We start from the raw sequence: 27,488 nt of genomic DNA, 5'->3' as shown, positions 1-27,488 counted from the left end.
TAACATGTTACAGTACGATGCATGGGGGGCTAACCCAAGGGTAATGTACTGTCAATCATCTTCAACTAACATGTTACAGTACGATGCATGGGGGAGTAACCCAAGGGTAATGTACTGTCAATCATCTTCAACTAACATGTTACAGTACGATGCATGGGGGAGTAACCCAAGGGTAATGTACTGTCAATCATCTTCAACTAACATGTTACAGTACGATGCATGGGGGGCTAACCCAAGGGTAATGTACTGTCAATCATCTTCAACTAACATGATACAGTACGATGCATGGGGGAGTAACCCAAGGGTAATGTACTGTCAATCATCTTCAACTAACATGTTACAGTACGATGCATGGGGGGCTAACCCAAGGGTAATGTACTGTCAATCATCTTCAACTAACATGTTACAGTACGATGCATGGGGGGCTAACCCAAGGGTAATGTACTGTCAATCATCTTCAACTAACATGTTACAGTACGATGCATGGGGGGCTAACCCAAGGGTAATGTACTGTCAATCATCTTCAACTAACATGTTACAGTACGATGCATGGGGGAGTAACCCAAGGGTAATGTACTGTCAATCATATTCAACTAACATGTTACATTACGATGCATGGGGGGCTAACCCAAGGGTAATGTACTGTCAATCATCTTCAACTAACATGTTACAGTACGATGCATGGGGGGCTAACCCAAGGGCAATGTACTGTCAATCATCTTCAACTAACATGTTACAGTACGATGCATGGGGGGCTAACCCAAGGGTAATGTACTGTCAATCATATTCAACTAACATGTTACAGTACGATGCATGGGGGGCTAACCCAAGGGTAATGTACTGTCAATCATCTTCAACTAACATGTTACAGTACGATGCATGGGGGAGTAACCCAAGGGTAATGTACTGTCAATCATCTTCAACTAACATGTTACAGTACGATGCATGGGGGGCTAACCCAAGGGTAATGTACTGTCAATCATCTTCAACTAACATGTTACAGTACGATGCATGGGGGAGTAACCCAAGGGTAATGTACTGTCAATCATATTCAACTAACATGTTACATTACGATGCATGGGGGGCTAACACAAGGGTAATGTACTGTCAATCATCTTCAACTAACATGTTACAGTACGATGCATGGGGGGCTAACCCAAGGGCAATGTACTGTCAATCATCTTCAACTAACATGTTACAGTACGATGCATGGGGGGCTAACCCAAGGGTAATGTACTGTCAATCATATTCAACTAACATGTTACAGTACGATGCATGGGGGGCTAACCCAAGGGTAATGTACTGTCAATCATCTTCAACTAACATGTTACAGTACGATGCATGGGGGCTAACCCAAGGGTAATGTACTGTCAATCATCTTCAACTAACATGTTACAGTACGATGCATGGGGGGCTAACCCAAGGGTAATGTACTGTCAATCATCTTCAACTAACATGTTACAGTACGATGCATGGGGGGCTAACCCAAGGGTAATGTACTGTCAATCATCTTCAACTAACATGTTACATTACGATGCATGGGGGGCTAACCCAAGGGTAATGTACTGTCAATCATCTTCAACTAACATGTTACAGGGATCAGGATCCACTATGTAACCTCAGTATGGAACCCCAGGGGATCAGGATCCACTATGTAACCTCAGTATGGAACCCCAGGGGATCAGGATCCACTATGTAACCTCAGTAGGGAACCCCAGGGGATCAGGATCCACTATGTAACCTCAGTATGGAACCCCAGGGGATCAGGATCCACTATGTAACCTCAGTATGGAACCCCAGGGGATCAGGATCCACTATGTAACATCAGTATGGAACCCCAGGGGATCAGGATCCACTATGTAACCTCAGGATCCACTATGTAACCTCAGTATGGAACCCCAGGGGATCAGGATCCACTATGTAACCTCAGTATGGAACCCCAGGGGATCAGGATCCACTATGTAACCTCAGTATGGAACCCCAGGGGATCAGGATCCACTATGTAACCTCAGTATGGAACCCCAGGGGATCAGGATCCACTATGTAACCTCAGTATGGAACCCCAGGGGATCAGGATCCACTATGTAACCTCAGTATGGAATCCCAGGGGATCAAGATCCACTATGTAACCTCAATATGGAACCCCAGGGGATCAGGATCCACTATGTAACCTCAGTATGGAACCCCAGGGGATCAGGATCCACTATGCAACATCAGTATGGAACCACAGGGGATCAGGATCCACTATGGAACCTCAGTATGGAACCCCAGGGGATCAGGATCCACTATGGAACCTCAGTATGGAACCCCAGGGGATCAGGATCCACTATGTAACCTCAGTATGGAATCCCAGGGATCAGGATCCACTCAGAAACAATGGACGTGTGTCTGTAAAATAACGTTTCACACCCCCCAAAAATAGTTACCTAGTTGAGATCCTCTTGACAGTGATCTGGGGTCCGTAGGTCTTGCCCTGGGTCATGGTCCTCCCTATTGATCTGACCAGGGGTAGAGTGTTGACCTTGGGGGACAGGAGGCCTCTCAGCTGGCCCTGGACGATGGCTGCTGTCCCTGAGCTGTAGCGAGATGAAGACACCTGGAGACAGGGAGAGAAAGAGAGAGAGAGAGAGAGAGACAGAGAGACAGAGAAAGAGAGACAGAGAGACAGAGAGAGAGACAGGGAGATAAAGAGAGAGAGACAGGGAGATAAAGAGAGACAGGGAGATAAAGAGAGAGAGACAGAGAGAAAGAGAGAGAGAGACAGGGAGATAAAGAGAGAGAGAGAGAGAGAGAGAGAGAGAGAGAGAGAGAGAGAGAGAGAGAGAGAGAGAGAGAGAGAGAGAGAGAGAAACATCAAGTCAGGTTAACCTGTTTTTTGATATGCATCATCACAAGGTCTTAATGACATCTCAATCTAGATCGACACAGTAAACATAGAACCAGCTGTGTGTGTGTGTGTGTGTGTGTGTGTGTGTGTGTGTGTGTGTGTGTGTGTGTGTGTGTGTGTGTAACAGAAAGACCGGGTAACGGGTAAGACATGAGATTTACGGTAAGACTGTGTAACTCATTCCCTGACATCAATCAGAGATAATATGAGGTTGACAAGATAAACCGAGAGCAGCTTGTTCATTACCTGGTTCCTGGGGTGGAGGTTGAGCAGCCTCCAGGACTTGTACATGAGGTCAGAGAAGTGGTAGAGCACCCGGAGGCGGGTGTTGAGGACGTCAGGGCTGCAGTCTTTCAGAGCGTTATACTGGGGAGGGATAGACTGGGGCAGACCCAGCTGCAGGTTGGCTGAGGCACCTGGAAAAGAGAGATCAGCAGACATGGTTTATGGAAGGTGAAGAAGAGGTCAGACTGGGTAACAGTCCTGGGATATGTCCAAACCCAGGAGACATTATGGATAACATCTGGTTTCCAAGCACATAGAGCTGAGGCATGCCATCAGTGTGTGTGTGTGTGTGTGTGTGTGTGTGTGTGTGTGTGTGTGTGTGTGTGTGTGTGTGTGTGTATGTATGTATGCGTGTGTGTTTACCTGAGGCTTTGACAGAAGGTGAGGGTGTGGTCCAGGCTGAGCTGTGGCAGCGACCAGCAGAGATCTGTCTGACGTTGTTCCCCTGTAGGCCTGTCACCAGGGTGGGCTCCTTCACTGGGCTTGAGTGACCCAGGCCAAGCTGAAAGACAGATCAACACAAAACAAAGACTGACTTCAGTGGAAAGTCACATACTGAATGAGAGGACAAATCTATACACCACCACCACTAGTCTTAGGCTCCATCTCAGTCTTTCAGTGATTCCTCACATCTTATCTAGTTACCACCTCCTCATTGGAGGAAAAGGTCCACGCTCCACACCCTCAGCTCCACACCCTCAGCTCCACACCCTCAGCTCCACACCCTCAGCTCCACACCCTCAGCTCCACACCCTCAGCTCCACACCCTCAGCTCCACACCCTCAGCTCCACACTCTCAGCTCCACACTCTCAGCTCCACACTCTCAGAGGCGAGGAGAGGATGCAAGGAATTGAGGAGAGCCGAATGAAGAACTCGTGTAATACTGTGGTAGAGAAGCTATGTTCCTACCTGTCCTTCACAGTTACAGCCCCAGGCATAGACATCTCCGGTAGAAGACAAAACCAGGACATGCTCACAGCCCACAGCTATGTCCTCTACAAACACCCCCTCCAGGGCTGGCACCACCTGGGGACGGTTGTGGTTCTTCAACATAGAGTCTGGCAGGCCGATCAACCGCTCTGAGGGGAGAGGAAGGAAGGAAGGAAGGAAGGAAGGAAGGAAGGAAGGAAGGAAGGAAGGAAGGAGAGACAAGACAGCTTGAAATAGGTCTTAAAGTTCTGTCAATTTAAAAAAAAAAATATCTAGCTCAAGCACCACATAATCAATGCACATGAGACCACTTTGATACGGATGTTTTACAATAGGTGGGGGAACTGACACATATTATCATGTAGCTGCTGTGCCACCACGAAAACAGAACAGCTGGGGGTCCATTAAAAAACAACAAGTTAGCCTACTACTGTAGTCAAGTCTGCTGTGTGGAACTTCACATGATAAACTACATTCATTACCTTGTCCAAAGGTGTAAACATGCCCATCTTTGGCCAGGACAACAGAAAACTGGGTCCCGCAGCCAACCTTCTTGATTCCCTTGTTACACAGTTGCTCCACTTTCTACAAAGTAAAGATTAATGAAAAAGATGAATAATAACCCATTGTGGAAGTTATGTTGTTGAAACGTGAGAGGAGCACTGTAGCCTACCTGAGGATAAGACTTCACAGTGCAGGGACCGGTCCCCAGCTTCCCATAGTCTCCGTCACCAAAGGACCAGACACTCATCCCATCGGAGGACAGCACCAGGGTGTGGTTGATACCACAGGACACCTAGTCACAATGGGAGAAAGACATAGGTAACACCTAGGTAACACATCGGTAACACATAGGTAACCGTTGACCGAAGCTGACAGAGATCCAATGGCAATAGGAATAAGATATACATCTGGGAGCCAATAGGAATAAGATATAAATCTGGGAGCCAATAGGAATAAGATATAAATCTGGGGGCCAATAGGAATAAGATATACATCTGGGAGCCAATAGGAATAAGATATACATCTGGGAGCCAATAGGAATAAGATATAAATCTGGGGGCCAATAGGAATAAGATATACATCTGGGAGCCAATAGGAATAAGATATACATTTGGGAGCCAATAGGAATAAGATATACATCTGGGGGCCAATAGGAATAAGATATACATCTGGGAGCCAATAGGAATAAGATATACATCTGGGAGCCAATAGGAATAAGATATACATCTGGGGGCCAATAGGAATAAGATATACATCTGGGAGCCAATAGGAATAAGATATACATCTGGGGGCCAATAGGAATAAGACATACATCTGGGGGCCAATAGGAATAAGATATACATCTGGGAACCAATAGGAATAAGATATACATCTGGGAGCCAATAGGAATAAGATATAAATCTGGGGGCCAATAGGAATAAGATATAAATCTGGGGGCCAATAGGAATAAGATATACATCTGGGGGGCCAATAGGAATAAGATATAAATCTGGGAGCCAATAGGAATAAGATATAAATCTGGGGGCCAATAGGAAGCAGAGCAGGGGGCCCGATTGAATTCAATAAAGGTTATTAATAGGGCTCCCGAGTGGTGCAGTGGTCTAAGGCACTGCAATCTCAGTGCAAGAGGCGTCACTACAGTCCCTGGTTCGATTCCAGGCTGTATCACATCCGGCCGTGACTGGGAGTCCCATAGGGCGGCGCACAATTGGCCCACTGTCGTCTGGGTTTGGTCGGTGTAGGCCGTCATTGTAAATAAGAATTTGTTCTTAACTGACTTGCCTTGTTAAATAAAAGGTAGAAATATATATATACATTATCCTACGAGGGGAAATTGGATGTCACCAGACCTGACTGAGACCCCTGCTTTAATACACCAGCCCTGACTGAGACCCCTGCTTTAAAACACCAGCCCTGACTGAGACCCCCTGCTTTAAAACACTAGCCCTGACTGAGACCCCCTGCTTTAAAACACTAGCCCTGACTGAGACCCCCTGCTTTAAAACACCAGCCCTGACTGAGACCCCTGCTTTAAAACACGAGCCCTGACTGAGACCCCCTGCTTTAAAACACCAGCCCTGACTGAGACCCCTGCTTTAAAACACTAGCCCTGACTGAGACCCCTGCTTTAATACACCAGCCCTGACTGAGACCCCCTGCTTTAAAACACTAGCCCTGACTGAGACCCCTGACTGAGACCCCAGCTTTAAAACACTAGCCCTGACTGAGACCCCAGCTTTAAAACACCATGCCCTGACTGAGACCCCTGCTTTAAAACACCATGCCCTGACTGAGACCCCCTGCTTTAAAACACCATGCCCTGACTGAGACCCCCTGCTTTAAAACACCATGCCCTGACTGAGACCCCAGCTTTAAAACATCTCCTTAGGCAACATTGGCAGCATCACAGATCACAGGACAGAAAATCAAACATGTCATCATCAGCTCTTTACCTGTCCGACATGATGGACGGTACCACCTGTCCGACACGATGGACGGTACCACCTGTCCGACACGATGGACGGTACCACCTGTCCGATACGATGGACGGTACCACCTGTCCGACATGATGGACGGTACCACCTGTCCGACACGATGGACGGTACCACCTGTCCGACACGATGGACGGTACCACCTGTCCGATACGATGGACGGTACCACTTGTCCGACATGGACGGTACCACCTGTCTGGTACGATGGACGATACCACCTGTCTGGTACGATGGACGGTACCACCTGTCTGGTACGATGGACGATACCACCTGTCTGGTACGATGGACGATACCACCTGTCTGATACGATGGACGTTACCACCTGTCCGACACGATGGACGGTACCACCTGTCCGACACGATGGACGGTACCACCTGTCCGATACGATGGACGGTACCACCTGTCCGACATGATGGACGGTACCACCTGTCCGACACGATGGACGGTACCACCTGTCCGATACGATGGACGGTACCACTTGTCCGACATGGACGGTACCACCTGTCTGGTACGATGGACGTTACCACCTGTCTGGTACAATGGACGTTACCACCTGTCTGGTACGATGGACGTTACCACCTGTCTGGTACGATGGACGTTACCACCTGTCTGGTACGATGGACGGTACCACCTGTCTGATACGATGGACGGTACCACCTGTCTGGTACGATGGACGGTACCACCTGTCCGACATGATGGATGGTACCACCTGTCCGACACGATGGACGGTACCACCTGTCCGATACGATGGACGGTACCACCTGTCCGACATGATGGACGGTACCACCTGTCTGGTACGATGGACGGTACCACCTGTCTGGTACGATGGACGGTACCACCTGTCTGGTACGATGGACGATACCACCTGTCTGGTACGATGGACGTTACCACCTGTCTGATACGATGGACGTTACCACCTGTCTGGTACAATGGACGTTACCACCTGTCTGGTACGATGGACGGTACCACCTGTCTGATACGATGGACGGTACCACCTGTCTGGTACGATGGACGGTACCACCTGTCTGATACGATGGACGTTACCACCTGTCTGGTACGATGGACGTTACCACCTGTCTGATACGATGGACGTTACCACCTGTCTGATACGATGGACGTTACCACCTGTCTGGTACGATGGACGGTACCACCTGTCTGGTACGATGGACGGTACCACCTGTCTGATACGTTGGACGGTACCACCTGTCTGATACGATGGACGGTACCACCTGTCTGGTACGATGGACGTTACCACCTGTCTGATACGATGGACGTTACCACCTGTCTGGTACGATGGACGGTACCACCTGTCTGATACGATGGACGGTACCACCTGTCTGATACGATGGACGTTACCACCTGTCTGATACAATGGACCTTACCACCTGTCTGATATGATGGACGGTACCACCTGTCTGATATGATGGACGGTACCACCTGTCTGACACGATGGACGGTACGACCTGTCTGATACGATGGACGGTACCACCTGTCCGATATGATGGACGTTACCAGTCTGATCTGATGGACGTTACCAGTCTGATATGATGGATTTTACCAGTCTGATATGATGGATGTTACCTGTCTGATATGATGGATGTTACCTGTCTGATATGAAGGATGTTACCTGTCTGATATGATGGACATTACCTGTCTGATATGATAGACATTACCAGTCTGATATGATGGATGTTACCTGTCTGATATGATGGACATTACCTGTCTGATATGATGGACATTACCTGTCTGATATGATGGATGTTACCTGTCTGATATGATAGACATTACCTGTCTGATATGATGGACATTACCTGTCTGATATGATGGACATTACCTGTCTGATATGATGGATTTTACCTGTCTGATATGATGGATTTTACCTGTCTGATATGATGGACGTTACCTGTCTGATATGATGGACATTACCTGTCTGATATGATGGATTTCACCTGTCTGATATGATGGATTTCACCTGTCTGATATGATGGATGTTACCTGTCTGATATGATGGATGTTACCTGTCTGATATGATGGATGTTACCTGTCTGATATGATGGATTTTACCTGTCTTGTTAGGTTCATGTTTTAAGTATCCCTATATTTCTGTTATTAAGGTGCTTTCGCTCTGTTATTAGTAGGCCTGCGCAGCAGTCTCGTTGTTGATGGACCTGGCCTGAGTGCAATGGCAACCATGTAGTGTGCTAATACGGTTTGCTATGTCTGATATGACGGATCTTACCTGTCCAATGTGATATCCCTCCAGTGCCGTGACCCTCTCTGGCAGCATCTTGTTGGACGTTGACCTTTGACCCAGACGACCAGAGTCTCCACTACCGAAGGTCAACAGCTTCCCGTCTGTTGTAATCACGGCTGAGTGTTTGAACCCACACGCCAACTGTTGTGTGAAGGAATGATGAATGACAGAGACAGAGAAACTATTCAGGATAAATGAAACCAATAATGTTTCCGTGCTGGCCTACCACTTAGAATGAAGCATTATATTATATCTAATGTAAATACAACGAAGGGTATGTAATCTACAGTAAGAGGGATTCATTTAATGTAATTTAACATCCCAGCAATGTTAGGTGTGACCTGTCAGGTGAGCCTCATCTCCAGTCCTACCCGCCCCCACCTCTCCCTGCAGAGCCTCATCTCCAGTCCTACCCGCCCCACCTCCTCTCCCTGCAGAGCCTCATCTCCAGTCCTACCCGCCCCCACCTCTCCCTGCAGAGCCTCATCTCCAGTCCTACCCGCCCCCACCTCTCCCTGCAGAGCCTCATCTCCAGTCTACCCGCCCCACCTCCTCTCCCTGCAGAGCCTCATCTCCAGTCCTACCCGCCCCCACCTCTCCCTGCAGAGCCTCATCTCCAGTCCTACCCGCCCCACCTCCTCTCCCTGCAGAGCCTCATCTCCAGTCTACCCGCCCCACCTCCTCTCCCTGCAGAGCCTCATCTCCAGTCCTACCCCCCCCACCTCTCCCTGCAGAGCCTCATCTCCAGTCCTACCCGCCCCACCTCCTCTCCCTGCAGAGCCTCATCTCCAGTCCTACCCGCCCCACCTCCTCTCCCTGCAGAGCCTCATCTCCAGTCCTACCCGCCCCACCTCCTCTCCCTGCAGAGCCTCATCTCCAGTCCTACCCGCCCCACCCTCCTCTCCCTGCAGAGCCTCATCTCCAGTCCTACCCGCCCCACCTCCTCTCCCTGCAGAGCCTCATCTCCAGTCCTACCCGCCCCACCTCCTCTCCCTGCAGAGCCTCATCTCCAGTCTACCCGCCCCACCTCCTCTCCCTGCAGAGCCTCATCTCCAGTCCTACCCGCCCCACCTCCTCTCCCTGCAGAGCCTCATCTCCAGTCCTATCCGCCCCACCTCCTCTCCCTGCAGAGCCTCATCTCCAGTCCTACCCGCCCCACCTCCTCTCCCTGCAGAGCCTCATCTCCAGTCCTACCCGCACCACCTCCTCTCCCTGCAGAGCCTCATCTCCAGTCCTACCCTCCCCACCTCCTCTCCCTGCAGAGCCTCATCTCCAATCATACCTGCACCACCTCCTCTCCCTGCAGACTCATCTCCAGTCCTACCCGCCCCACCTCCTCTCCCTGCAGACTCATCTCCAGTCCTACCCGCCCCACCTCCTCTCCCTGCAGAGCCTCATCTCCAGTCCTACCCGCCCCACCTCCTCTCCCTGCAGAGCCTCATCTCCAGTCCTACCTGCACCACCTCCTCTCCCTGCAGAGCCTCCACCTGTTTGGGTCGTCTCTGTCTCTCACTGTTCCCATGTCCCAGCTTCCCATAGTCCCCGTCACCCCAGCTGAACACCTCCCCCGTCTCCGTCAGGGCCAGGGAGTGGCCGTCAGAACCGCAAGAGGTCACCAGCTGGGTCACCACGTAGCCTGGGGGGTCAACAAGGGGGACAAAGGTGTCAAAGGTGTCCAAGGTTATAGATCAACCTGAGATAAAGATGTTACCTTGCAAGGCTGAGATGACTGTGGGGGTATATAGGTCATCAGAGTTGCCCTGGCCCAGTCTCCCATAGCTACCCTCTCCTACAGCCAGCACCGTACCGTTCGCCTGTACCAGGAATGTACAGTTCTGCCCACACACAACCTGCAGAGAGTAGAGTATCACAGGTCAACAACAGAGAATCTTTGGGCTCAAAATGTAAGAAGCCTAAGTACAATCTGAAGCTGCCTAATCAGAGATGCTCACGACGTGTGCTGTAATGAACGTGACCCTGGTGTATTAGTAGGTTATGAACTCTACCTGATGCGTCTGGGACAGAGACGGGGCGATGGTAGGCACCATCAGGTTGGTCCCTGCGTCTGCCAGCTGTCCGTGACGCCCGTTGCCCCACAGAAACACCTGACTCTTCCCTCCCTGTTGCCAGTCCTGTCAAATACAGTAAGAGGAGGTGGGAAAGCCTGTTAAAGTAGCCTGTTAAAGTAGCTTAAAGTAGCCCGTTAAAGTAGCTTAAAGTAGCCTGTTAAAGTAGCTTAAAGTAGCCTGTTAAAGTAGCTTAAAGTAGCCTGTTAAAGTAGCTTAAAGTAGCCTGTTAAAGTAGCCTTAAAGTAGCCTGTTAAAGTAGCTTAAAGTAGCCTGACCCAGGGTGTGGGTTCCCAGAGCTGCTGAGGGTATGTCAAGTGATACAGCTATCTGAACATGAAGTGATGGAGCTGTGTCATGAGGCTGGCCTGACCCAGGGTGTGGGTTCCCAGAGCTGCTGAGGGTATGTCAAGTGATACAGCTATCTGAACATGAAGTGATGGAGCTGTGTCATGAGGCTGGCCTGACCCAGGGTGTGGGTTCCCAGAGCTGCTGAGGGTATGTTTAAGTGATACAGCTATCTGAACATGAAGTGATGGAGCTGTGTCATGAGGCTGGCCTGACCCAGGGTGTGGGTTCCCAGAGCTGCTGAGGGTATGTTTAAGTGATACAGCTAACTGAACATGAAGTGATGGAGCTGTGTCATGAGGCTGGCCTGACCCAGGGTGTGGGTTCCCAGAGCTGCTGAGGGTATGTCAAGTGATACAGTAATGACATTAAGAGAATAGGATATATGGTTTTACAGACAGAAATCAGGAGATATGAATCAGAAATGGCACCCTATGCACTATATAGGGAATAGAGCCCTATGTAGGCCCCGGTCAATAGTAGTGCACTATATAGGGAATAGAGCCCTATGTAGGCCCCGGTCAATAGTAGTGCACTATATAGGGAATAGAGCCCTATGTAGGCCCTGGTCAATAGTAGTGCACTATATAGGGAATAGAGCCCTGTGTAGGCCCCGGTCAATAGTAGTGCACTATATAGGGAATATGGTGCCATTTGGGATTTAGATATGGTACTGGAGACAGAAATCTTACCTCAGGTCTGGTGGTGGCCCAGGACATGAGTTGTTCGTCCATCATGAAGCTCCACTTACTATTGTCCTGAGAAAGAGGAGAGAAGAAGAGAAGCGAAGTGAAGAAGTGAATTGAAGTGAGTGCATCAACAAACTGTGTGAGCTGCCATACATCACAGTAAATGGAAAGATGAACAAATAACACTAAAAGTAAAAATAAAAAAACAGTTGAAGGAACACCATAATTGGTTGGCAGCTAGTCTGTTTCTCCAATAACACAACCCCACAGACTCCCAAGTGCCCTATTCTCTATGCAGCACACACTAATAGGGAATAGGGTGTCATTTCGGACACCATCCTAGTCTGAGGAAGCTACAGGAAGCTTCTACTTTCTGCTCACCAGGGGCTTGGTGAGTTCTGTGGTTCCTGCCTGCTGGAACTCTGGGACAGTGAAGGATTCTGGGAACGCTGTTCCCCTGGCGATGGCCTCCGCGCTCTTCACAGTGGTGGAGAAGGTTTGAAGCCAGCTCCACTCCATGGGGCAGGAGTGTGTGTGGTCGAGGCTGAGGCTGGCAGGGTGGTGGTGGGGGGGTCGGCAGGGCCGACACAGGTACTGTTCCAGGGAAAGACCGACGGTCAGAGAGGCCAGACTCTGGAGGAAGGCACTGTGGACCAACTGGTCACCCGCTGTCACGTGACTCTGTAGAGAGAGAGAGAGAGAGAGAGAGAGAAAGAGAGAGAGAGAGAGAGAGAGAGAGAGAGAGAGAGAGAGAGAGAGAGAGAGAGAGAGAGAGAGAGAGAGAGAAAGAGAGAGAGAGAGAGAAAGAGAGAGAAAGAGAGAGAAAGAGAGAAAGAGAGAGAAAGAGAGAGAGTAAGAGAGAGAGAAAAAGAGAGAAAGAGAGAGAAAGAGAGAGAGAAAGAGAGAAAGAGAGAGAGAGAGAGAGAGAGAGAGAGAGAGAGAGAGAGAAAGAGAGAGAGAGAGAAGAGGAGATAGAGAGAAACGCAGACACCCCACACACACACAGACAGACACCACACACACACACACACACAGACACCACACACACACAGACAGACACCACACACACAGACAGACACCCTCCACACACACACAGACACACAGACACGCAGACACACAGACACACGGATTAATCCTCAAGATCCAATGAGGTGGAAAACTACTGCATTAGCCGATGTTCCTCTGGGCTCAATAACCTTGCAGAGAGACGGGACATTTGTCTGTAAATTGGCCTTCAGTGACAGTTTGTTGAGGTCAGCAGCACTAGCGAAGGCTGGATTATATCCACCAAGCGTTCCCTGTAGTAAAACTTGCATAAAGTTAAAACCTCTGGAATGCACCGACATCACAAGTCACAAGCTGTTAGGCGAGCCTCTACAGAGTAAGTGTAGGAATGTAAATCCAAGCAGCCTCCTGCAGCAGTGTGGGAAGTCTCTCCAGGAAGACGGCCAAACTAACAAACTAATCAAGTAGATAACTAACTAACTAGATAACTAACCAAGTAGATAACTAACTAACTAACTAACTAGATAACTAACCAAGTAGATAACTAACTAACTAACTAACTAACTAACTAACTAACTAACTAAACTAACTAAGTAGATAACTAACTAACTAACTAAGTAGATAACTAACTAACTAACTAAACTAACTAAGTAGATAACTAATCAAGTAGATAACTAACTAACTAGATAACTAACAAAGCAGATAACTAACTAACTAACTAGATAACTAGATAACTAACTAGATAACTAACCAAGAAGATAACTAACCAAGAAGATAACTAACCAAGTAAATAACTAACCAACTAGATAACTAACCAGGTAGATAACTAACCAAGTAAATAACTAACTAACTAGATAACTAACCAAGTAGATAACTAACCAAGAAGATAACTAACCAAGAAGATAACTAACCAAGAAGATAACTAACCAAGAAGATAACTAACCAAGAAGATAACTAACCAACTAACTAGATAACTAACCAAGTAGATAACTAACCAAGTAGATAACTAACCAAGTACATAACTAACCAAGTACATAACTAACCAAGTACATAACTAACCAAGTAGATAACTAACTATATAACTAACCAAGTAGATAACTAACCAAGTAGATAACTAACTAGATAAATAACCAAGTAGATAATTAACCAAATACATAACTAACCAACTAGATAACTAACCAAGTATATAACTAACCAAGTAGATAACTAACCAAGTAGATAACTAACCAAGTAGATCACTAACCAAGTAGATAACTAACCAAGTAGATAACCAAGAAGATAACTAACCAAGTACATAACTAACCAAGTACATAACTAAACAACTAGATAACTAACCAACTAGATAACTAACCAACTAGATAACTAACCAACTAGATAACTAACCAACTAACTAGATAACTAACCAAGCAGATAACTAACTAACTAACTAACTAGATAACTAACCAAGTACATAACTAACCAAGAAGATAACTAACCAAGAAGATAACTAACCAACTAGATAACTAACCAGGTAGATAACTAACCAAGTAAATAACTAACCAAGTAAATAACTAACCAGGTAGATAACTAACCAAGTAAATAACTAACTAACTAGATAACTAACCAAGTAGATAACTAACCAAGTAGATAACTAATCAAGAAGATAACTAACCAATAAGATAACTAACCAACTAACTAGATAACTAACCAAGTAGATAACTAACTAACTAGATAACCAAGTAGATAACTAACCAAGTACATAACTAACCAAGTACATAACTAAACAACTAGATAACTAACCAACTAGATAACTAACCAACTAGATAACTAACCAAGCAGATAACTAACTAACTAACTAACTAGATAACTAGATAACTAGATAACTAACCAAGAAGATAACTAACCAAGAAGATAACTAACCAAGAAGATAACTAACCAAGAAGATAACTAACCAAGAAGATAACTAACCAAGAAGATAACTAACCAACTAGATAACTAACCAGGTAGATAACTAACCAAGTAAATAACAAACCAAGTAAATAACTAACCAGGTAGATAACTAACCAAGAAGATAACTAACCAACTAACTAGATAACTAACCAAGTAGATAACTAACCAGGTAGATAACTAACCAAGTAAATAACAAACCAAGTAAATAACTAACCAGGTAGATAACTAACCAAGAAGATAACTAACCAACTAACTAGATAACTAACCAAGTAGATAACTAACTAACTAGATAACTAACTAGATAACTAACCAAGTATAACTAACTAACTAGATAACTAACTAACTAGATAACTAACCAAGTGGATAACCAACTAACTAGATAACTAACCAAGTAGATAACTAACCAAGTAGATAACTAACCAAGTACATAACTAACCAACTAGATAACTAACCAACTAGGTAACTAACCAACTAGACAACTAACCAACTAAGTAGATAACCAACCAAGTAGATAACTAACCAAGTACATAACTAACCAACTACATAACTAACCAAGTACATAACTAACCAACTAGATAACTAACCAAGTACATAACTAACCAACTACATAACTAACCAACTACAGTGCCTTGCGAAAGTATTCGGCCCCCTTGAACTTTGCGACCTTTTGCCACATTTCAGGCTTCAAACATAAAGATATAAAACTGTATTTTTTTGTGAAGAATCAACAACAAGTGGGACACAATCATGAAGTGGAACGACATTTATTGGATATTTCAAACTTTTTTAACAAATCAAAAACTGAAAAATTGGGCGTGCAAAATTATTCAGCCCCTTTACTTTCAGTGCAGCAAACTCTCTCCAGAAGTTCAGTGAGGATCTCTGAATGATCCAATGTTGACCTAAATGACTAATGATGATAAATACAATCAACCTGTGTATAATCAAGTCTCCGTATAAAAAAAAAAAAAAATAAAAAAAAAATAGTCTCAGAGGTCCGTTAAAAGCGCAGAGAGCATCATGAAGAACAAGGAACACACCAGGCAGGTTCGAGATACTGTTGTGAAGAAGTTTAAAGCCCGATTTGGATACAAAAAGAAGTTATCAAGTACAAATGCTCTCCATCCAACCTCACTGAGCTCGAGCTGTTTTGCAAGCAGGAATGGGAAAAAATTTCAGTCTCTCGATGTGCAAAACTGATAGAGACATACCCCAAGCGACTTACAGCTGTAATCGCAGCAAAAGGTGGCGCTACAAAGTATTAACTTAAGGGGGCTGAATAATTTTGCACGCCCAATTTTCCAGTTTTTGATTTGTTAAAAAAGTTTGAAATATCCAATAAATGTCGTTCCACTTCATGATTGTGTCCCACTTGTTGTTGATTCTTCACAAAAAATACAGTTTTATATCTTTATGTTTGAAGCCTGAAATGTGGCAAAAGGTCGCAAAGTTCAAGGGGGCCGAATACTTTCGCAAGGCACTGTAACTAACCAAGTAGATAACTAACCAAATAAATATCTAAATAAGTAGATAATGAAGTAGATAACTAACTAAGTAGATAACTAACTAGATAACTAACCAAATAAATATCTAAATAAGTAGATAATGAAGTTGATAACTAACCAAGCAGATAACAAACTAAGTAGATAACCAACTAGATAACTAACCAAGTAGATAACTAACTAGATAACTAACCAAGTAGATAACTAACTAGATAACTAACCAAGTAGATAACTAACCAAATAAATATCTAAATAAGTAGATAATGAAGTAGATAACTAACCAAGTAGATAATGAAGTAGATAACTAACCAAGTAGATAACTAACCAAATAAATATCTAAATAAATAGATAATGAAGTAGATAACTAACCAAGTAGATAACTAACCAAATAAATATCTAAATAAATAGATAATGAAGTAGATAACTAACCAAGTAGATAACTAACTAGATAACTAACCAAGTAGATATCTAAATAAGTAGATAATGAAGTTGATAACTAACCAAGCAGATAACAAACTAAGTAGATAACCAACTAGATAACTAACCAAGTAGATAACTAACCAAGTAGATAACTAACTAGATAACTAACCAAGTAGATAACTAACTAGATAACTAACCAAGTAGATAACTAACCAAATAAATATCTAAATAAGTAGATAATGAAGTAGATAACTAACCAAGTAGATAATGAAGTAGATAACTAACCAAGTAGATAACTAACCAAATAAATATCTAAATAAATAGATAATGAAGTAGATAACTAACCAAGTAGATAACTAACCAAATAAATATCTAAATAAATAGATAATGAAGTAGATAACTAACCAAGTAGATAACTAACTAGATAACTAACCAAGTAGATAACAAACTAAGTAGATAACCAAGTAGATAACTAACCAAGTAGATAACTAACCAAGTAGATAACTAACTAGATAACTAACCAAGTAGATATCTAAATAAGTATATAATGAAGTAGATAACTAACCAAATAAATATCTAAATAAGTAGATAATGAAGTAGATAACTAACCAAGTAGATAATGAAGTAGATAACTAACCAAGTAGATAACTAACTAGATAACTAACCAAATAAAGATCTAAATAAGTAGATAATGAAGTTGATAACTAACCAAGCAGATAACAAACTAAGTAGATAACCAACTAGATAACTAACCAAGTAGATAACTAACTAGATAACTAACTAGATAACTAACCAAGTAGATAACTAACCAGATAAATATCTAAATAAGTAGATAATGAAGTAGATAACTAACCAAATAAATATCTAAATAAGTAGATAATGAAGTAGATAACTAACCAAATAAATATCTAAATAAGTAGATAATGAAGTTGATAACTAACCAAGCAGATAACAAACTAAGTAGATAACCAACTAGATAACTAACCAAGTAGATAACTAACTAGATAACTAACCAAGTAGATAACTAACTAGATAACTAACCAAGTAGATAACTAACTAGATAACTAACCAAATAAATATCTAAATAAGTAGATAATGAAGTAGATAACTAACCAAGTAGATAATGAAGTAGATAACTAACCAAGTAGATAACTAACTAGATAACTAACCAAATAAAGATCTAAATAAGTAGATAATGAAGTTGATAACTAACCAAGCAGATAACAAACTAAGTAGATAACCAACTAGATAACTAACCAAGTAGATAACTAACTAGATAACTAACCAAGTAGATAACTAACTAGATAACTAACCAAGTAGATAACTAACCAGATAAATATCTAAATAAGTAGATAATGAAGTAGATAACTAACCAAATAAATATCTAAATAAGTAGATAATGAAGTAGATAACTAACCAAATAAATATCTAAATAAGTAGATAATGAAGTTGATAACTAACCAAGCAGATAACAAACTAAGTAGATAACCAACTAGATAACTAACCAAGTAGATAACTAACTAGATAACTAACCAAGTAGATAACTAACTAGATAACTAACCAAGTAGATAACTAACTAGATAACTAACCAAATAAATATCTAAATAAGTAGATAATGAAGTAGATAACTAACCAAGTAGATAATGAAGTAGATAACTAACCAAGTAGATAACTAACTAGATAACTAACCAAATAAATATCTAAATAAGTAGATAATGAAGTTGATAACTAACCAAGCAGATAACAAACTAAGTAGATAACCAACTAGATAACTAACCAAGTAGATAACTAACTAGATAACTAACCAAGTAGATAACTAACTAGATAACTAACCAAGTAGATAACTAACCAAATAAATATCTAAATAAGTAGATAATGAAGTAGATAACTAACCAAGTAGATAATGAAGTAGATAACTAACCAAGTAGATAACTAACCAAATAAATATCTAAATAAATAGATAATGAAGTAGATAACTAACCAAGTAGATAACTAACCAAATAAATATCTAAATAAATAGATAATGAAGTAGATAACTAACCAAGTAGATAACTGACTAGATAACTAACCAAGTAGATAACAAACTAAGTAGATAACCAAGTAGATAACTAACTAGATAACTAACCAAGTAGATAACTAACCAAATAAATATCTAAATAAATAGATAATGAAGTAGATAACTAACCAAGTAGATAATGAAGTAGATAACTAACCAAGTAGATAACTAACCAAATAAATATCTAAATAAATAGATAATGAAGTAGATAACTAACCAAGTAGATAACTAACTAGATAACTAACCAAGTAGATAACAAACTAAGTAGATAACCAAGTAGATAACTAACCAAGTAGATAACTAACTAGATAACTAACCAAGTAGATAACTAACTAGATAACTAACCAAGTAGATAACTAACCAAATAAATATCTAAATAAGTAGATAATGAAGTAGATAACTAACCAAGTAGATAACAAACTAAGTAGATAACCAACTAGATAACTAACCAAGTAGATAACTAACTAGATAACTAACCAAGTAGATAACTAACTAGATAACTAACCAAGTAGATAACTAACCAAATAAATATCTAAATAAGTAGATAATGAAGTAGATAACTAACCAAGTAGATAATGAAGTAGATAACTAACCAAGTAGATAACTAACCAAATAAATATCTAAATAAATAGATAATGAAGTAGATAACTAACCAAGTAGATAACTAACCAAATAAATATCTAAATAAATAGATAATGAAGTAGATAACTAACCAAGTAGATAACTAACTAGATAACTAACCAAGTAGATAACAAACTAAGTAGATAACCAAGTAGATAACTAACTAGATAACTAACCAAGTAGATAACTAACCAAATAAATATCTAAATAAATAGATAATGAAGTAGATAACTAACCAAGTAGATAATGAAGTAGATAACTAACCAAGTAGATAACTAACCAAATAAATATCTAAATAAATAGATAATGAAGTAGATAACTAACCAAGTAGATAACTAACTAGATAACTAACCAAGTAGATAACAAACTAAGTAGATAACCAAGTAGATAACTAACCAAGTAGATAACAAACTAAGTAGATAACCAAGTAGATAACTAACCAAGTAGATAACTAACCAAGTAGATAACTAACTAGATAACTAACCAAGTAGATATCTAAATAAGTAGATAACTAACTAACTAGCTGTACTGCTGTACTGTACTAACCCTCTCATAGCTGTACTGTTCCTGCAGTAGTGTGGGAAGTCTCTCCAGGAAGACGGCCATGCAGGGTGCACGGTTCAGACCCAGAATGCCCTGTGTTCTGAGGACGGTGCGGCAGGATGCCAACACGTGGTTCTGGGAGATCCAGTCTGACGTACAGCGGATCAGCAGAGCATCCTGTTGGAGTGGAGGTCAGACATCAGACCCTGTTCATTAGGTCTCTTTCTCAGTCTAAAAAGCTGTCCTCTCATCTCCTCCCCTCTCTTTCAACTGCACTGATCTGAAAGAAGTGACCAAGTGAAAGACAGCCTAATGATGATCTCCCACCATTCTGTTTCCACCTGCCAAGTCTGTTCCAATCAGTGGAGATGAAGGGGGAGACGAGAACAGACGAGGACAGGACAGATCGTAACGAGATAGAGCCTGAGGCCTAGTGCAATGAAAGGCATACTGGACTAACCTTCGACCTCCCGGAGCAGGCAGCCACCCCTACATTTGGTATCCAGGTGGTACTGACCACTGAGCCTAGGCCTGTCACCACTGTCTGTAGGATGGAACCATCCTGTAGGAGGGGGGAACCGGGATAAGATTAGAACACACGGCACTGATAATAGACAGAGGATGTTGTATTGATAAGGAGTTTATGTTATCTTTCTTTATTTATAATCTTTACTATGAGAAAACAGCACATTATTAGTAGCATAGTCCATCATGCTACAGCTCTCACCTGTAGAGACCAGATGTTGAGTAGTCCTCCTATACCTCCAGACACCAGGGCCAGACCACTGGGGCAGAACGACAGGGTCTTCACCGCTGTGATGTGACCACTCAGTCTGAACACACACTTGGCACTGCCACGCTAGGGAGGCCAAACGCCACATAGATCAGGACACAGTGAATAAAAGAGTAACTGGAATTGCATTGACAAATAAGGTAGTTATTAGAAGAATCCAAAAGGATAATAAGAAGAAAAATAATAGAAAATGATGAATTTCTGTTCCTCCACAAAGACAACTGACACTTTTCTACTTCCCATTAAGGTGTCAGAGGAAATGGGGGAAAGAAAGGAGACATAACCGAAGCCGCTTATCTCAGTCATAACTGAGCGCTACAGAACACACTGAGACTGTACTGACCTTGATGCCACTGTTGTTCTCTTGACTGGATGAGCTGCCCAGGAACTTAGGAACTGACACATTAGTGCCCCCCTGTGGCAGAGTCCACACATTCAGAAGACCATTCTGGCTCCCTCTAAAAAGACAGAGGAAATATAGGGAATAACTAAATCTAATGTCTACAGGGACTACATTTGACCCATATACAGAAATGTTGATCAATGTGCTTTGCCACCGTTAAATATAGCTAATAATGTACTAATTACTCAGTGTACACAGCTCACATTCTCCCCTTATTCCCTGGTACTCACACTCTCCCCTTATTGCCTGGTACTCACACACTCCCCTTATTCCCTGGTACTCACACACTGCACTTATTCCCTGGTACTCACACTCTCCCCTTATTGCCTGGTACTCACACTCTCCCGTTATTCCCTGGTACTCACACTCTCCCCTTATTCCCTGGTACTCACACACTGCACTTATTCCCTGGTACTCACACAGCCATCATAAGGCGTGGTTCGGGACCTCTGCCAGGCAGCGGGCACCACTCGGCCGTGTTGACGGTGCCCGTGTGGTACAGGGAGTGGAGGGTGATCCAGGTGCCTCCCGCCCGCCCCCAGATCTTCACCACCTCAGAGCGGCCCGTGGAGAGGAGGAGGTGGCCCGTGGGGTCCCAGCGCAGGATGCTGACACTCTCCTGGAGAGAGGTAGGGAGGATTGTGAGAGAGAGAGATGGAGGGAGGGAGAGAGAGATGGAGGGAGGGAGAGAATGACAAATGTTTTGCTTGCAATCTTGGATTTCCTGGATGTGTTGTTTTTCAGCTTAGTTTGCTGAATTGAAATAATTTACTGTATTTTCAAGAAATTCATTGATGGCAAGTTTGTTTGAGGACTGATGACCAGCTGAGCATTCTACTCAATGTATCCTCATTGGGCCCTGGTGAAGATTTGGTCTAGAGTTCCTTCCTGTGGCTTGAAAACAAGATGACATTTCTAAGAGCCAATAAACTAAGCGAAAAAAGAAATGTCCCCTTTTTCAGGACCCTGTCTTTCAAAGATAATTCGTAACAATCCAAATAACTTCACAGATCTTCATTGTAAAGGGTTTAAACACTGTTCCCCATGCTTGTTCAATGAACCATAAACAATTAATGAACATGCACCTGTGAAACGGTCGTTAAGACACTAACAGCTTACAGACGGTAGGCAAATAAAGTCAAAGTTATGAAAACTAGGACACTAAAGAGGCGTTTCTACTGACTCTGAAAAATGCCCAGGGTCCCTGCTCATCTGCGTGTACGTGCCTAAGACTGCGCTACAGGGAGACAGGACGGACAGCTGATCGTCCTCGCAGTGGCAGACCACGTGTAACAACACCTGCACAGGATCGTTGCCTATTGGCACAAACCCACCGTTGCTGGAGCAGACAGGACTGGCAAAAAGTGCTCTTCACTGACAGGTCGCGGTTTTGTCTCACCAGGGGTGATGGTCGGATTCGCGTTTATCGTCGAAGGAATGAGCATTACACCAAGGCCTGTACTCTGGAGTGGGATCGATTTGGAGGTGGAGGGTCTGTCATGGTCTGGGGCGGTGTGTCACAGCATCATCGGACTGAGCTTGTTGTCATTGCAGGCAATCACAACACTGTGCGTTACAGGGAAGACATCCTCCTCCCTCATGTGGTACCCTTCCTGCAGGCTCATCCTGACATGACCCTCCAGCATGACAATGCCACCAGCCATACTGCTCGTTCTGTGCGTGATTTCCTGCAAGACAGGAATGTCAGTGTTCTGCCATGGCCAGCAAAGAGCCTGGATCTCAATCCCATTGAGCACGTCTGGGACCTGTTGGATCGGAGGGTGAGGGCTAGGGCCATTCCCCCCAGAAATGTCCGGGAACTTGCAAGTACCTTGGTGGAGGAGTGAGGTAACATCTCACAGCAAGAACTGGCAAATCTGGTGCAGTTCATGAGGAGGAGATGCACTGCAGTACTTAATGCAGCTGGTGGCCACACCAGATACTGACTTACTTTTGATTTTGACCCCCCCCTTTGTTCAGGGACACATTATTCCATTTCTGTTAGTTACAAGTCTGTGGAACTTGTTCAGTTTATGTCTCAATTGTTGAATCTTATGTTTATACAAATATTTACACATTAGGTTTGCTGAAAATAAATGCAGTTGACAGTGAGAGGACATTTCTCTTTTTTTCTGAGTTTAATTAGTAGAAAACCCTTTTGTCGTCATTTTGATGTTGCCAGATTGACTTTAGTATAACACTAGCTAGCTAGCTAGCTAAGATTGAGATTGAGAGGAGACGAGCTAATGTTAGCATTGCTAGCTATTTTTGACGAACTTTGCTTGCTAATGACGTCGTCAATTGTCTAAAGTAAATTTGACAACATGATCATGATGGCAAAGTTGCTTCCTACTAGAATCGTGTCATATTCCGAAGCCCATATAGTGTAAATGAAACGAAAGAGTCATTAGCCCCCGTTCTACTTTAGGACATGGCAGCAGCGTCTGTAGAACGTTGATAACGATGGTGACGACGCGACCGAGTTGGTTAAAGAGTGGCCTGTAAACGACTACACATTTACATGGATGTAAAAGTCTGTGTTGACTTACAGGGAAAGCAGACAGTAGTAGGGGCTGTTCAGTCTCGTAGGATTCAGCGGTAGCCAGTAGGATCTTCCCATCAGGGTAACCCACAGCAAAGGGCTTGTCCACACTGTGCCACGCCACACACTGAGGAGCTGGGAGGGGAGCGAGAGGAGCAAGATATCACACATCAACCAGTCCATGACCACTGAGAACACTACTTATTGTCATAAACAAAGCCACTTCTGACGTAACGGCAACTTGGCTTGGACTCATGTTGTGGCTGCTGGCAGCTATATTTGACCACTTGTTTCCTCTACATAATAACAACAAAAAATAGCCACTTAATAGATCAGCAGTCAGTCAGTCAGTATAAATGTAACTCACATTCTTTCCTGTGGCAGCGGGTGAGCTCGGTGCTCTCAATGGAGAAGTCTTCAGTGACCTGCAACCAGCAGAGTGATCCGTCCAGACGCCCCACCAACAGGCTCTCTGGCTGGGAATCCTTCCCGGCGATGCCCCCCTGGGTGGGGAAGGGGTTGGAGGTCTGCACCCAGGAGAGGGCTGTCACCCAGGACGGCTGAGCCTCCACATGGCCCTGGGCTCCTGAATGAACCACAACAGAGAGATTATAAATTAATGATAAAGTTTGGGATTTACATAAAAAAAAAATGTAGTTCAGAATCTCAGATAAGATACATATTTAATACTTTCAACATATGAAATGAAGAGCAACGGAAAACCTTTTTTTTGCCAAGCTTTCGGTCACGGTTGACCTTCATCAGAGCATCCGAACATGAAAACACAGCTGAACTACACACATTTTTAAAAGGTTTGAGGACCAGTTACTACTGTACATACCGTTGACAGTCCAGATGTTGATGATCTTGTTTTGGAAGGCAGCGAGGAGGGTACCTCCAGAGCTCCAGTAGACAGGAGACACCAGGTGAGCTCCACCTGCTGCCTCAGAGCCCCGTCTGTCATCACTGGGGCAATAGGACAGGATTGGCATTAGCTCTACTCCCAACAGCACCACATCGTTCATGTCCCTGTTCCAATACTTTAGAAAAGCATCCTTCTTTTCAACCTTGTTTGCAATGATGGAAGTAATAGGGTGGTAACCTTGCATTTATGTGAGCTGCGCTTACCTCAAGGCAACAAAGAAGGAAACATTTCTGAAGTATTGGCCCATACTGTATGTCATGATGATACCTGATGCTACAGGAGTGTGTGCACTGCAGGTCAGCAGTGTTCTGGTTGACGTCCCACAATCTGACTGTCCCGTCCTGAGCTCCAGTGGCCAACAGACCCTGCTCATTGTTCCAAGTACAGCTAGTCACCTACGACAACAACAACCGGGTCAACATCAGTATCCAACAAACAGGAACTGATTATAGGAACCTCATTAGTAAGCATCACTTTCACTCTGGCTTTTTTTAATTAGTCTTTCCTCTCTCCTCAAACCGCATTGGAAGATAAAGTCCAAGGTCCCTTCCCTCAGACGTCTCCTTCAATGCGTTTTGAGAAGGATGTGAGGAGAGAGGATGAATGAATATTCGAGCGTAAATATCTTAGTCCCGTACCCTGCCGTGATGTCCCTCTAGCTTCTTCAGAGGACACTTCCTCAGGTCTCCAGCCATGTCGCTGTAGGTCTGAGGCCGGATGGGGTTGTCCCTCTCCCTCTCTGAGGCTGCCAGGGCCTGGACCAGCTGCTGGGCTGCCCACTGACGATGTTTACTGGTCAGCCTGGCAGACAGGGCACAGGCAGCCAGGGCGTTGGCCAGCTCCAGAGGGCCCACTCTCGCCCCCACCTGGGGAGGAGGTACTGCAGCAGACGGGCTACCAGCCTCTGGACCTGGACCAAATCGGGGAAACACAACAGCCGTCATGAGGTAGCACCAACCAATCAAACCTCTCTACAGGGTTGTGTCCAGTAGGGGGGAAATGCTACAGAGTGCAATGTGGATGTACTACCTGAAAAATATGTACCGTACCAAACATAACTTATTCTGTGACTTTGGCATAAAAGTACCTTCCTCTCACCTTTAGACTCGTGCTGCTCGGTAACGGTTCTCTCTGGAGAATAGCGGAAGCGGATGCCCTTCTCTGTGAGCAGGGAGACCAGACTCTGTGTGACCAGGAAGGTGGGAGGTGTGAGGGGTGTGACATCTTGTTGTGGCGCCCTCTTCAGGGTGGAGGTCAGACGAACTCTCTGTGCAGGATCACTGATGGCACCAAGGTTCATCCCTGTGGCAGCCGCCATCAGATCCTAGAACCGGACCAAGGGGTGACAGTGTAAGTAGAGAAAGATTACAGTTACAAGAGCACCATATATTCTACAGACGGACGGTGATGGAAAAATGTAGACACCAAGGTTGGGGTCAATTCAAGAAGAAAACCGAAATTCCATATCCTGCCGACTACGCCAAACGTAAGACATTTGTAAGACATACAATTGGAGTTGGAATTTGAAGTTCACTTCCTGAATTGAAATGGAATTACCCCAAACTTGGTAAACAGTCTAAGACATATGGAGCCAGCCATGAGTACAGACTCACACACCTGAGTGCAGATGTCCACCAGCTCCCTGTATGCTGTGGGGCTGTGTGAGACCAGGCTGCCTATAGCGGAGCTAAGGAAGGAGAGGAAGGCAGAGCTGCTGCTCTCTGTAGCCCCACCACAGCCTCTGCCACCCCCTGCTACCCCTTGCTGGTCAACACTGGTATGGACCCGGCCTGCCGCCGCAAGGCACATCAGACGCACCAGGATACGGATGTCTGCCAGGCCCAAGCCCTCCAGACCACTAGAGGCACTGCACACTGACACACTGGGCAAAAGAGAGAGAGAAGTAGAAAGAATGAAAAAGGAGGGAGGGAGGGAGGGAGGGAGGGAGGGAGGGGAGAGGAGGGGAGGAGAGATAGATGTGTGATATGAGGGGAACACAATTGGGGACCAAAGGAGTGTAACAGATTACAACCTAGCCCCGGGTGTTCTACAGTAACAGATCACAGCCCTGTAGTGTTCTACAGTAACATATCACAGCCCTGTAGTGTTCTACAGTTAACAGATCACAGCCCTGTAGTGTTCTACAAGTAACAGATCACAGCTCTGTAACCGTAACATCACAATCAACCGTAACATATAAACCACTGTATCACTAGAACAACGGCACAGGAATTGTTTGATGAAAACAACACCAGAAGTTTCCCAGCTCACTGTTTTCAGACCAATGTAAAAGGTTTCATAAGACTAACAAAACAACGTTTTTTGGAGGTGAAATAACAAGCTACTTCTCAGTAGCAAATGTGTATTGAAATACCTCATCAGAGGAGGAGCCTGGAATGTAGCCACTGTACAGTAGAACGGAATATGTTGTTGATGGACTCTCTGAACATTAGACTACCCCCCACTGTGAGATACCGATCCAATTAAACAAACCAACCTAGAGGATGTTTGGGAGAGCGCTCTCATCACCATGCTGTATGCCAGTAGTATCTGGGCTGTAGAGGTGACTCTCCTTAGAGCCTGCAGTCTGTCCTGAGGGTCTCTCAGCGATGCAGCCTGCTCCCCCAGAGTCAGAGGGCCGGAGGAACCTAATAGCCCCTTAGTGTCAGTGCTGACCACACCTGTATACCAGAGATACACAATACATTACAACATCTGTGTGAGCATTTGAAAATATTTCAAATCTTATGTTTGAGTTAGTTTGAAACTTTCCCACGAATTCTCTGATTTTTTT

The 27,488-nt window shown here is 44.1% G+C and overlaps 1 protein-coding gene across 6 annotated transcripts in view; it reads right to left on the bottom strand.

Annotated features, from left to right (window-relative positions):
* LOC110536778 (probable E3 ubiquitin-protein ligase HERC1) overlaps positions 1-27,488 on the bottom strand; it is a 102,210-nt gene that overhangs the window by 8,189 nt on the left and 66,533 nt on the right. For all 6 annotated transcript variants that reach the window (XM_036936839.1, XM_036936833.1, XM_036936836.1 and 3 more), the window contains exons 51-75: positions 27,192-27,375; positions 26,312-26,576; positions 25,793-26,018; positions 25,333-25,604; positions 24,962-25,089; positions 24,611-24,735; positions 24,137-24,355; positions 23,777-23,904; positions 21,647-21,846; positions 21,168-21,282; positions 20,759-20,890; positions 20,492-20,593; positions 20,035-20,208; positions 12,337-12,636; positions 11,959-12,024; positions 10,859-10,984; positions 10,564-10,702; positions 10,307-10,488; positions 8,838-8,993; positions 4,777-4,899; positions 4,586-4,688; positions 4,083-4,252; positions 3,536-3,674; positions 3,134-3,303; positions 2,427-2,596 (exon numbers count right to left, since the gene is read on the bottom strand). In XM_036936839.1, the coding sequence (XP_036792734.1) occupies positions 2,427-2,596; positions 3,134-3,303; positions 3,536-3,674; positions 4,083-4,252; positions 4,586-4,688; positions 4,777-4,899; positions 8,838-8,993; positions 10,307-10,488; positions 10,564-10,702; positions 10,859-10,984; positions 11,959-12,024; positions 12,337-12,636; positions 20,035-20,208; positions 20,492-20,593; positions 20,759-20,890; positions 21,168-21,282; positions 21,647-21,846; positions 23,777-23,904; positions 24,137-24,355; positions 24,611-24,735; positions 24,962-25,089; positions 25,333-25,604; positions 25,793-26,018; positions 26,312-26,576; positions 27,192-27,375 (4,114 nt within the window). The remainder of the gene's footprint in view (positions 1-2,426; positions 2,597-3,133; positions 3,304-3,535; positions 3,675-4,082; positions 4,253-4,585; positions 4,689-4,776; positions 4,900-8,837; positions 8,994-10,306; positions 10,489-10,563; positions 10,703-10,858; positions 10,985-11,958; positions 12,025-12,336; positions 12,637-20,034; positions 20,209-20,491; positions 20,594-20,758; positions 20,891-21,167; positions 21,283-21,646; positions 21,847-23,776; positions 23,905-24,136; positions 24,356-24,610; positions 24,736-24,961; positions 25,090-25,332; positions 25,605-25,792; positions 26,019-26,311; positions 26,577-27,191; positions 27,376-27,488) is intronic.

Source organism: Oncorhynchus mykiss, chromosome 12, assembly GCF_013265735.2.
Source record: "Oncorhynchus mykiss isolate Arlee chromosome 12, USDA_OmykA_1.1, whole genome shotgun sequence".
NCBI classification, from domain to species: domain Eukaryota; kingdom Metazoa; phylum Chordata; class Actinopteri; order Salmoniformes; family Salmonidae; genus Oncorhynchus; species Oncorhynchus mykiss.
This window is presented reverse-complemented; position numbering and strand designations above follow the sequence as displayed.